We start from the raw sequence: 11,770 nt of genomic DNA, 5'->3' as shown, positions 1-11,770 counted from the left end.
TATATATATATATATATATATATATATATATATACATACATATATATATACCGGTAATCTTTTTAAATCGCTATCATAAGTGTAAATATGTTAGAGACAATTAAAAACTGACAATGAAATGAGTTGCCCCAAAATTAAGTTTGAATTAAGTTTGCTACTTAAGAAGTGCATATACAACTAGTAGCTCTTCAGAATCAAGAACAAGAAGTAGCTGTCAGTTTCAAAAATGTTGGTGATTCCTGCTTTATAGTTATAAAACAATTGTTCTGAAATTCTGAACTTTTGTTCCGTCACGCTCCTTTAAACAACACGTAATCATAAAGTACAGTTAATGGTAATTTATCACAAAAAAGTCCTGATGACAGCAAGATACCAACAAAAAACGCATGGCGTGAAAAACCTCGGAAGTACTGACAACAATGTTGCCGGATATAACTTTTGGGTTGAAAATAAAGGTCATTAAAAAAAAAAAAAAAAAGATTAGATCGTGAGTAAAACTCCCCACTGAATAAAAAGTCATTTTACGACTGGCTGAACAGGCGCTCCAAATCGGAGCCTGGTCACTCGCATTGTTTCGCAGCGCCTGGTAAATATCTTTGGCCAGCTGTCCTTTCCACCACTGGTCTTCTAGCTCCATCACAGGGGATTTTGAAACATCTGAAAAAAAAACACGAAGTGTAATGACATTCTAGCAGGCATTACTTGGTCTGTCCAGAAACTTAAAATACATCCGTGCCATTCCAACATTTGATTTTATGGGACACACATGCAGTCAGTCGTAACTGTTTCTCGCTAGAAGCTATATGCTGTTCAATTTGTTTCAAAACACAACATAAAGAGTATTTGGAAAGGCGAATAATCACCCAGCGAGCAATTGAAGGGAATATTGCGGCCCGCTTTGCCGAAATAAATTTCAGTGTACAAGTATTCCGGCAGAACATGCTACCTCACCGTACTCGTAATCAGTCAGTGTGAAGCTTGGTCTGTACACAAGCCAACAAACGCTGCTGGGGCTTCACTGTCACCGGAAATAGCAAAATCAAAGTGAGGCCCCTTCAATTACAAAATGAAACGCGCCGCAAATGGAGGTCCCTAACAATATATTTTGTCATAATTGATGCGGAATTGCGTTATACTTTATCATTTTGATATAAAATGTACACACGAACGTTTGATTGGTAAATGGATTTTTTTCAGTAAGTCGACACTGACCTTATTTCAACCGGATTTCGAATTTGTCATTGAAAGCAGCACAATGCCCAGCGAAGCAACAGGACTCAGCCAATTAAAGGTAAGTAGACCCATTTAATATCCAATCCCTGGATAGCATTGAGGGCTCTGCTTAAAACCCTCCGCTGATATACTCTTCTATCGATCGATGACCTCTCTCTGGTAGAACAGACATTTGGGATCGTCATTTTTATTTTTTCAAATATTGATGAAAAAGAAAAAAAATTCTGCTCAAGTAGAAATGGCACTTTTGTCATCCACTGCAAAGGGGATATGCTTGAGCAATACTAGAGGTATATCTGTTTAAGTGCCTGGATTTAATAGCTGGTTGAACCTCCTTAAACAACTTTTACTTCAACCAAATATTTGTTTACTTGCAGATCACACCTGCTAAAATGGTCGAGAAGATTTTTTTGACCGTTTTTCATTTAAAAACTATTGGGATGTCTGGTGTGAATCATTCTCTTGAGGTCATGCCACATCATCATAGTTATAATGAGGTCAGGACTCTGACCTGGCCATTTGGGAAGGAGGATTTTCTTTTGTTGAAGCCATTCAGTTGTTGACTTACTTCACTTACTTCTGTCCTTTATGTCATTGTCCTGTTGAATCACCCATTTTTTGGCAAGCTTCAAAAGGCACATAGAGTCATTATTAAGCTTCCAGAATAATGCCGTGACAAACTTGGGAACGCATTTTTCCTTTCGACGATTGTGACACGTCCACGTCCAAAGGCAGCAGAGCAGTCTCAAACCATGATTAAGATAAGACAAGAAAAACCTTTATTTGTCTAACAATTTACAAAACAAATTTACAGCAGCAAAATTATGAAAGGGAGAAGCAGAAGAACAAAAAGTATACAAATAAATATAAATTATAAAATATCAATATAAGCATATTAAAAATGGGTGAGTGGGGGTGAGCCCAGGTTTTCAGGTCAGGTCTGTCTATTCAATAGCCATTAGGTTTTGATGGTGGTGTTCTGCACCTTTTATTCTTTACACACTGCATTGTGTAAATCTCAACTTTTGATTCATTGATATCCACACAATAGTTTGCTGGTATAGCGCTGTGCAACATTCAGGCACTTTTTGCAAACTTCAAACCTGTAGCTGTGTTTTTTGGACAGCAGTGGCTACCTCCGTGGTGTGCTCAAATAATGACATCCATTCTTGTTTCACTGTTTACCGATGGTAGTTTTGTAAACAGTTGTTAGTATTTGCCTGAGATTTCTGTAAGTCTTTAGCCAACACTGTAGGATTCTTCTTCAACTCATTGAGCATTCAATGGTGTGCTCTTGCAGTCATTTGTACAGAATGGCCAATCTAAGGTTTAAAGCGTGTGTGTGTGTGTGTGTGTGCGTGTGTGTGTGTGTGTGTGTGTGTGTGTGTGTGTGTGTGTGTGCGTGTGTGTGTGTGTGTGTGTGTGTGCGCGTGCGCGACTGTGTGCGGGCCAGCGGTCCTGCATGTGTATCCCTGAGACAGAGAGGATGGAGAGAGATTTTAGCTTGCGCTACACTTTCCATTACAAAGAAAAGGAAATTTAAGTCTTCAGGCCCCTTATATCATGCCTTGGATATATGTACCTGCATATTTGACTTAAGGCTCCTTCTGCCATAGTGATATACGATTATGTGAACAGGATCCCCAACTTCAGTACAACCAACAGAACCTGACTTTATACACCTGGGAATTGGTCTCAACGCACCATGGAAATCGAGGACGTATTTATGAAATATGCAGCAATCGGTAGCAGGGTCAAGGAAGAGCCACTGGCTTCTTTCACTGTTTCAAAATGTGGGTGAATTAGTCGGTGTCAATGGAGTGGCCCTTCCTTTGTCCTGTTGCAGACCTTGATCATCAGATGGTGTAAAGTCCATCACATGACTGTCTGGGTTGGAGTCAGACTTCTCAGGGTTGACGGTTATGAGTAAAATATTCCAGTTGATTCAGTCACTAATATCGATAAGAACAGTGCGTGCGGATTTTGCGTCACAGTCTTATAGTAATAGCCAACCTGACTAGCTCCCGCATGTATTTCATTATGTTCTTTTCATCAATTTAAGATGTGAATTCCTTTGGACAGAATGTGGACTTGACTCTAATTTTATCACTGCTCTCTTCTGTAAATCCTTCCCCTGCCAAACTCGTTACTATCCTGCCAGCATGAGAGCCCACATGCAGGCCTACTGGCCTGCACACACACACACACACACACACACACACACACACACACACACACACACACGCGCGCAGCGCGCACTTCAAACCTACTTTGCAGCATAATAGGCTGTGACAGAATTTGATTCCCATCAATCAAACTAAATCGCATCCTTAATTTATATATTTTCAATGTCTGAGTTATAAATGACTCAACAGTAGCATTTATTGCACAAAAATACCCAGTACTATGAATACATACATACATACATACATACATACATACATACATACATACATACATACATACATAATTCAGCGATTCTGCCTCAAGTAGGGTAGCACAAGCAAAGTGGTTGGTGGGCACGACCCCGTCTACAGGCCACACCCAATTACAATAAGTGGTACAGCATCAAAAATGGATGGGTGAATGGCTTAGAAAGGACATGCGTTTCCTTTCATCCATCCATTTTTGTATACTGATGCCTATCTCAGCTGACTTTGGGCAAGAGGCAAATACAGTAAGTACTTAAATTAATAACAGGAAGAGCATTCAAACTCCACACAGGCAGGCCAAACCCTGGTTTGGAACTGCCAAGGTTTGATCTTGGATCTGCTCACCACATCGCTCATGGTGCACATGCATTTTGAATGACATAAAAATGAATGTATACATTTACAATTTGGGATACAAAGTTACCAAATATTAAAACTGCTCATGAAAATTAAGTATTTTTTACAGTCATTCAGTAATTATAATTGCAAAAACTAGTACATCACTGCCACCCACAGGACACAGGTTTTATCTTTGGCGAAGGTCTGCTCTGCACTCGCAAGTCATGTTTTAAAACACGTCATGATACAACTGTGAGCACGAAATTAAATGTTGTCAGACATTCATACAAATAATAGTGTAAATCAGAGGTTCGTGATATTTTGTGGAAAAGAGGTAGTGGGCATAGGGTCATCAGCGATTAAAAAGGCAATTTCCCACTTAATTCGCTTCTATCTACATGAGTGCCGGCCGTGCTGTCGCCAGAGGCAGCAGGGGGCCTGCAGACAGGACAGGTTGCCGCTTGGTGCCATCAGGCTAAAGGCTAAAGGCTAAAGGGGCTCAGAGACTGTAATCCCCGGATGATGAAACCATCATGGCTGCCACTCGCTGAGCTGTCAAGCTCTCGACAAAAGAAAAGGTAAAAACCGAGACAATTGTATCAACAACTGCTTTGATTTAGGATTTGTGCAGCCTGGTAGCTTCGATTACAGCGTTATCCCGACGCCACGCGAAAATGTGGAATTATCGTAACTTTTGTCGCTACGCGTTTTAGTTATCAAGTTATTTCGTCTATGCGGGCGTCTGGTGCGTCACGTTATTTTTAAATAACTAAAACGCCAGTTCACGACACACTTTCCCCGTTAGTTCGACACTAAACGCACACGGGGTGTTTTACTCGGACGTTCAAGCGGTGACAAGTCTTTGACTCGGTTGCTTTCAAATCGTCACTTCCCAATTCCCTAAGCGTCTGTCGCTTACAGTCTCGTCACTTTGTTGTGGTTAAGTTATAGTGCAATGGCCGCCCCACTCACGACGAGGTTGCGATGATATGATTACTTCGTAGACTCATTCCGCTGAATATATTGGTGCTTTTGCAAACTCAAACGGTCATTTTAATGCAACTACTTCTTAGTGCATTTATTGCCTATGGTGATCAAGCAGATATGAACATATATAGCGAGGGACAGCTCGCTGTTGAGAGGAGTTCCGTGTTCCGTCCTCGGGAAATGATAGGATTTCCACGCAGAACAAGTTGAAACGCAGCCAGCAACAGGTGGACATGCAGCAGAAATATTAGTGTCTCTGTTGGACAAATACTGTACAGTGAATGATCTCTGTTCCATTCACTTGTTGCATCAACAGTTACTGTGTGCAAGGGGCGCAGATGGGATTTGGGAACGGAGTGGGAATGTGGGGGCGCCGAACGAAAGTAATGAGTGAAAATAAATTATGTGTTAAGAGAGAAACAAACAATAATGATCAAAAATGCCGACCTGATCATACATGATGAAATTTGTCTTGAGTTCTTGAGTAACAGTCACACTTAAAAAAAATAGATGTGTTGGTTCAAAAAACATCGATGTTGCTATTTCCACAGACATTTGAAGTTCAAAGTTCCCTCGCTAATTCATGGTTCGGTTATTGCTACTCCATTCTATGGTGGGTTTTCGTTTATGACCATAACTTAATCAATTGCAGTTTTCCCTCACTATTTTGCTGGTTTTCTTGCTGTATTTCTTACTTCTAAGTCAAGTCAGTCAAAAAGAGGAAAAAAAGCGGATTTATTTATTTTGGGAGGGGAAATTCTTTTTCAAAAAACCAAGACAATGAACATTGAAAGCTCACCCCCATCGCCCCCCCCCCCAAAAAAAATACAAACAAAAAAAAAATCGCCTTTCCATCTTCGTGGGTGCATTCAGAAACACACCCCGAGTGCGCTGCTTCACTCAGACTGTTGTTCAAATGTGCCCTTTGGTTATTCAGAGTGCATCAAAAAATGGGGTTCAGTGCAGGCGGTACAAGGACAGTAAACAGCTGCGTTCATAAATTAATGTGAGCAGAGCAGCTCTACATCCTGCACCATGGAAGGAGGACCATGAAATGTTTGCTTAGCGACCTACGTTAGTTTTTCTTTTGATCTTAAAATTGCTTACCTTAACGAGAATCCCACATTGCATTGTAGCCAGAGGTACAATCCGAGTGGATTAATGCACTTTTTAAGTTGATGCTGTGCAAATTGAAATTTAGTTGCCATGACTATCATTGCTGCTTCCGTTCGTTGGTGGGAGTTGCTTCTTCCTTATCTTCTTTAAAAGAAGACGATGACAAAGGCGAAGACGACAAAGATGAAGATGAAAACTACGATGAAGAAGGAGCAGAAGCAATGGTAGTCATGGCAGCTAATTTGTGGTTTGCACAACTTACAACGCACATTAAGTCACTAGGATAGGGGATTCTGGGTACGGTAAGCCTTTTTAGGATAATAGAAAAACGTTAATGTAGTTATTAAGCCACTGTTTTGTTAGCCTTGTGTGGTGCAGGAGTGCAGAGTGCACTCGGCTCACATTTGTTTATGAATGCAGCCTATAATCAGCAGCTTGCCATTTTGGCAGTGACACGTTTTTAAAATGGAAACACCAAAATTGAAATACAGCTTGATTGTATTGTTTGTTATATGGAACAAGTGTGGAAAAGTCTAAAATGTCATTTTCCTATCTGATCTGTAAAGCGAAAATACGATCTGGCACGAGACACAAATCGAAAAATGGCCCATGATTTGTTTTGGATTACTGGTAGTTGTCACTGACATTACTTATACTTATTACTGCTAGTCTTTCTTATCCTGAACAGAAGGTGGGGACAATGTGATGCCTAATGAATAAACAATACACACAGAATGTAAACAAAAATTGGTAACCAAATTGCTCGTTGATGTTTGTTGTCCACTTTTATCAATTTAATATAGGCATTGGCTTTACCTCCCTGGCTAACTGACAGTTAATTTACAACAGAAGAAGAGGACGGTATCTATATTTTAAACATTAACATGTTAAACACAAAGTAAAACATTACAAACTATTTAAAAAAAAAAGTTCCCCAAGGTCACTTGCGCCCCCACTGGCATCGCCCCCCCCCCCCCATGACATCACACCCCTCTATTTAAGGACAGCTCTTAGGTTCAAAGTATCTTAATACATAGTATATTAAATATTTATTCCAGCAATTCCGTTTTCACAAAGAGCTCTGAGTTTCGATCTTTTTTGAGCTTTGACTTTTGAGGTTCACAAAAATAATCTGCCTGGCTCTCATGCCTGGTTCTCTTCCATACATAAACAGGTTGTAAGAGATGCGGGTGCAGCTTTCACATCGGCGTGTATGTTTAGCAGAGGAAAAATAAACACATTTTACAAAGAAGGAAAAGATTTTGGTCTAATTAATTTAAAAGTTATGCATTTTCCCCCCTGTGCCTATGACTAATCAGCATTTTTTACTTTGCCTTTAAAAGCAGAAAGCATAAAACAGGAAGAGAAGGAAGAGCCACATGTGGCTCTGGAACTACGGGTTGCACACCCGCTCATCAGCAAGCTCTGCACGAGCCTGATAACGATCCTAATCATTTGAATCAGGCCTGTTGAAGGAGGGAATTATTGCAGATTTGCAATCCATGTTAAATTCCTTTTCCAACAACACCTGTTTTGGGAAGATTGACCCAGTTGTTCCTTCGGGTTCAAAGGAAGGAGGCCACACCCCTTTTTGCTGAAAATATCCAAATTCGGTGCATCGTAGCGCTTTAACCCCTGCTCCGATTGATCTGAAATCCGAGATTTTGTGTTGTACTGTCAACAAGTACACCAAGGTTAATTAAAATCAAAATCCGCTTGGTTAAAGTCACTGTTTGATTTGGCATGGGTGGATCTTTAATTTAAATGGTTGTGCCTTGTGTTGATTTCTTGTACTCATTTCAGAAACCTGAATGCTCATGGATTTGTTGGATATTTGCAAATTTACCCCTGCTGCAAATAAAAAAACGTGCGCACGCAAGAAGAATAGAGTTTGGCACAAACGGCTCCGCCGAAGGAAACATTCAACTCAGCTCCCAACTATGCAACGTGAAGCTAAAAATGGACCAAAGAAGATAATTGAGGAACCCAAGCAAAGCACAAAATGGCCTTCATCAAAGAAGCCCCACCTGGAGGCCCAACAGAGTGAATGCTGGACAAACCACAGTAGGCCTATAGATGCACTCAGGTTTACATGCAGTCAATGCAAGGACAATCTGGAATATGTTCCCAAAGACTTAATGAGACACTTTGAGGAAAAACACAGTGGGAGCACACCTGTTTTTCCTTGTCATATGTGTCCTTTTGATGCACACAACTTCTCCTACCTTCAAGTTCATCTGTTAAGCCACAAGGACACTTTTTCTAGTTGCAGCATTTGTAATGACGACGTGAAGCGCACATGGTCTGAACTGAGTGCGCATCTGGCAACGCGTCACTGCCAAAATGGCAAATATTCATGTGAAAAGTGTCAGAGATTCTCTACAGGCGACGTGACTTTGTTTTTAGAGCATATGTGTGTATATCATCTTGGCCTCCAAAGAGCAAATGAGATTGAACGTCACAAGGACAATACTCAGTTTGGGTCCATCACGGCAAATCAAACTCTATGTTATCCCCATTGCGCGTATGAAGCACCTCAGAAATGGGTGCTTGCAAAGCACATGAATGCAAACCATAGTTGCCAGAAAGGTAACCAAAAGAAGGAAATCCGTTCCATAGCAAGGAAATCAAACAGCAGTCAAATGAAGCCTAGGTTAACAAGGAGTGCAGTGAGGGACATGTGCTGGTTGACACAGGATTGTCTTTCTCTTCCAGGTAGAGACTTCCTAGATAAATATTGTCATTTGTCTGACCCTCAAACAACACTAAAGAAGACCCAGCAGTTTTTAATGAAATCCGTTGCCGAGGAAAAGGGTGACCAGAAATGGACCAAGGCTCTCAAATCTGTTCTGTCTAATGTTCCTCAAGACATTAACGTCCATCCCAAGTCCGAGAATGGCATCATGCAGAATTCCGAGGATCTCACTGTCCTCACGGTCCAGAACAAGATAACTTTGGCTCAGAACGGTGCTAGTTATGCTAACATGCTGAAGGTGGTGGAGGAGACGGAAAAAGAAAGTCTTACGCCTGAAAATCCTGCTGGTGAAGCTCATGTTGGCCAAAAGGAATGTCCAGTTTTGAATGATGACCCACATTGCCTTGAGAATGAAACTAAGCTAAGTAAAAATACGTTAACTTCCAATCACAATGAATCACTTGAGTGTGTCCAGATCCTGGAAAATGGAGAGAACCAGCAATTAAAGACCAACTTGAATAATGGGGGAAATATAATGCCTGAAGATGAGCAACTCAGTTTCAATGGAATCAATATTTATGATGAGCCAATTGTCACAAATGGAAGCCAAGAGCAGAAAGCCACCTATAAAGATGAACCCAAAAGTAAGACTGTGAGAAGAAAACGCAAAAGAAAGTCCAGATACAAAAAGATGAAGAAAGTAACCTCTGAATTAGCCTTAAAGATTGTGTTAAAGAAAAATCCTGTCAAACAGAGGCATTGGGTGTCACAGGGCCCTTTACTTACAATAGACGTTCCGGTGGAGGACCGGTGCAAACGACCAAATCCACACAACACAACAGTGCAGGTTTCTGTCCCGGTGACTGATCAGCATGACCCCCAAGAAGCCATAACATCAGCACATGCACCATCAGGAGCTGAACTTCCTCCACATTGTGCTGCAAAGTCAGCTGGGCCTAAAAATGTACTCATAAACCAGCCTCTTATGTTTGAAGATTTACAATTGCCACCTGAAAGAGAAGGTGATGATGCAAATCATTCCCTGCACTTCTCGGAGACAGTTCTTGACAAAAGCATCCTGTCAAATTTAACAAAGACTGCAGTCCAAGTGTGTTCCGAGAACTCGCAGCTTCCCTCCTCCAGTGTTTTCCCAGTTTGCAGTGTGTCAACTGTTGATGGAGCCACTCAAAGCAGCCACAGCAAGTCACCCCCTCTTTCCCAACCTGCTATTACATCACATGGTAAGCCTGCAAATGATAGCTCCTATCGAGATAAAAATGGCTGAAGGTTTAACCCACTGTTTTGTCTTTTGACTTCACGTTTGTGTTGCACATAGGATACATTTCTAAATGAGTGTCAAATTTGTGTGATAAACTCAGCAGGAGCAAGGCCTGCACTGTCTGCAGAACAGAGTGACCAGCGTGTCGTGGAGCCTCCAGACTTCAGATCAGACCGTCTCAGCAATACCGATCCTCCATTGGAGAAAGCCATCCCACAGGAATCATGGCCGGCCTTTGTACGCTGCCGGCAGCCTGCTCCAAAAAGCCTGCAAAGAACCCTGAAGTTGATAGCCATGAATCCCTCTCAGCTGATAAGGTGCCCAGTGAGAGACCAGCCTGTTGTAGTACTCAATCACCCGGATGCAGACATCCCAGAAGTGGCCAGGATCATGAACGTGGTCAACCGTTACAGAGGAGAGGTGCAGAAGGTTGTTCTGTCACAGAGGACTCTGAACGCACTTTCAGCCATGACCAACGGGACCCATGAGACAAACCATTATATGGATGCTCAGAGCCAACCACCGTGGTGTGGGGAGAACTTGGTTCAGGAAAGGTTTGTTTTGAAGCTCAGGCTGCGGAGACTGAGCAGGAAAAAGTATGAGGTGGTCGGTGCAGTTTCACCCAACAGGAAGGTGGCAAAGAAATTCAGATGCTGGTTTTGTGGCAGGGTTTTTGAAAATAAGGAGATGTGGTTGGTCCACCGGAAGAGGCACCTGATGGAGTGGAAAAGGCCAAACTGTGAAAACTTTTAAATGTCTCATACACTGGAAGATGACTGCAATACAGCAAAACAATCGTAGAAGCAGTGACAATCAGATGAATTAAAAGTCTTAATTAAATCTTGTTGCACATCCTGGACAAGCTCAGGGTAACATGACCTACCATAATCTTTTATCTCGTCCAGTTTGAGTAGCACCTTTAGAACTTCATGAAGGGGTTGATTTAATTATTAGTACCCTTTATGTTTGTCTATGCAAATGCTTTATTTAAATTACACTGTCGCGTTTTAGAAAACACTGTAAATGTGTATTGCCACATAGTCTTGAGTTGTATGTACGGGTAGGCTGTAACTAGCATATTTATGTTTTTGGAATGGGATGCTGAGACTCATGTTCGTCAGACCAAAAACTGTGTAGTGTTAAAAACAGAAGAAAAAGCAATAAGCTGTTTTATTCAACATTTATTTATGGCTCTTCTGTATAGATTTCTTTTTTGGGCCAATTAACTAATTCTTGTAAATGTTTTGTAAATCTGAACTATCGTTCCAATCTCATATTTTCTGTGACCGATAGTTTTTTTCATCTGGGGGAGCAGATATTACTTAACGCGCTACGTTTTTATACCTAAAGTTGTGTTTTATGATGTCAGCGAATGACAGTGTTTTTTTTTTTAATCCCCCAAGGCTGGATGCCCCTCCCCCCAATGTAGTTTACTTTTGTTTGACTTGAAAATGATAATCTAGTTTTTTTTTGTTTTTTTTTTTTAACTTGCACTATGAAAGGAGGATTTCGATTTCCTTTACCTCACCCCAAGCCAACAACAATCTCAAACCGGTCTTCTCCTGTGGCAAAACATTTCGTAAAGCAGCCATTAGATCTCAGTATTGATAGCACAGAAAGTGTGTGTGTGTGCGTGTGTGTGATTCCAGGACCATCCCTGTCTGTGACTCAATGTAAATAGCAAACCTT

The 11,770-nt window shown here is 41.2% G+C and overlaps 2 protein-coding genes across 4 annotated transcripts in view; one reads left to right on the top strand and one right to left on the bottom strand.

The window, feature by feature from the left end:
* The window catches only part of ccnj (cyclin J), a 4,759-nt gene extending 3,747 nt beyond the window's left edge, over window positions 1–1,012 (bottom strand). For both annotated transcript variants that reach the window (XM_019881932.1, XM_019881933.1), the window contains exons 1-2: window positions 864–1,012; window positions 569–657 (exon numbers count right to left, since the gene is read on the bottom strand). In XM_019881932.1, the coding sequence (XP_019737491.1) occupies window positions 569–637 (69 nt within the window). In that variant the 5' untranslated portion in view covers window positions 638–657; window positions 864–1,012. The remainder of the gene's footprint in view (window positions 1–568; window positions 658–863) is intronic.
* Window positions 1,013–4,474: 3,462 nt separating this feature from the next.
* The window catches only part of znf518a (zinc finger protein 518A), a 7,627-nt gene continuing 331 nt past the window's right edge, over window positions 4,475–11,770 (top strand). The window contains exons 1-3 of one of the 2 annotated variants that reach the window (XM_019881924.1): window positions 4,475–4,582; window positions 7,911–10,043; window positions 10,167–11,770. The exon at window positions 10,167–11,770 is cut by the window's right edge and continues 331 nt beyond it. In XM_019881924.1, the coding sequence (XP_019737483.1) occupies window positions 7,919–10,043; window positions 10,167–10,834 (2,793 nt within the window). In that variant the 5' untranslated portion in view covers window positions 4,475–4,582; window positions 7,911–7,918 and the 3' untranslated portion in view covers window positions 10,835–11,770. Of the gene's footprint in view, window positions 4,583–7,417; window positions 10,044–10,166 lie in introns of those variants that run through there. The other variant, XM_019881925.1, reaches the window with a different exon arrangement.

The sequence above is a fragment of the Hippocampus comes genome, unplaced genomic scaffold, assembly GCF_001891065.2.
Source record: "Hippocampus comes isolate QL1 unplaced genomic scaffold, H_comes_QL1_v1.1 scaffold36, whole genome shotgun sequence".
NCBI classification, from domain to species: domain Eukaryota; kingdom Metazoa; phylum Chordata; class Actinopteri; order Syngnathiformes; family Syngnathidae; genus Hippocampus; species Hippocampus comes.
The sequence above is the reverse complement of the archived record's forward strand: the minus strand, read 5'-3'. Positions and strand labels throughout refer to the sequence as shown.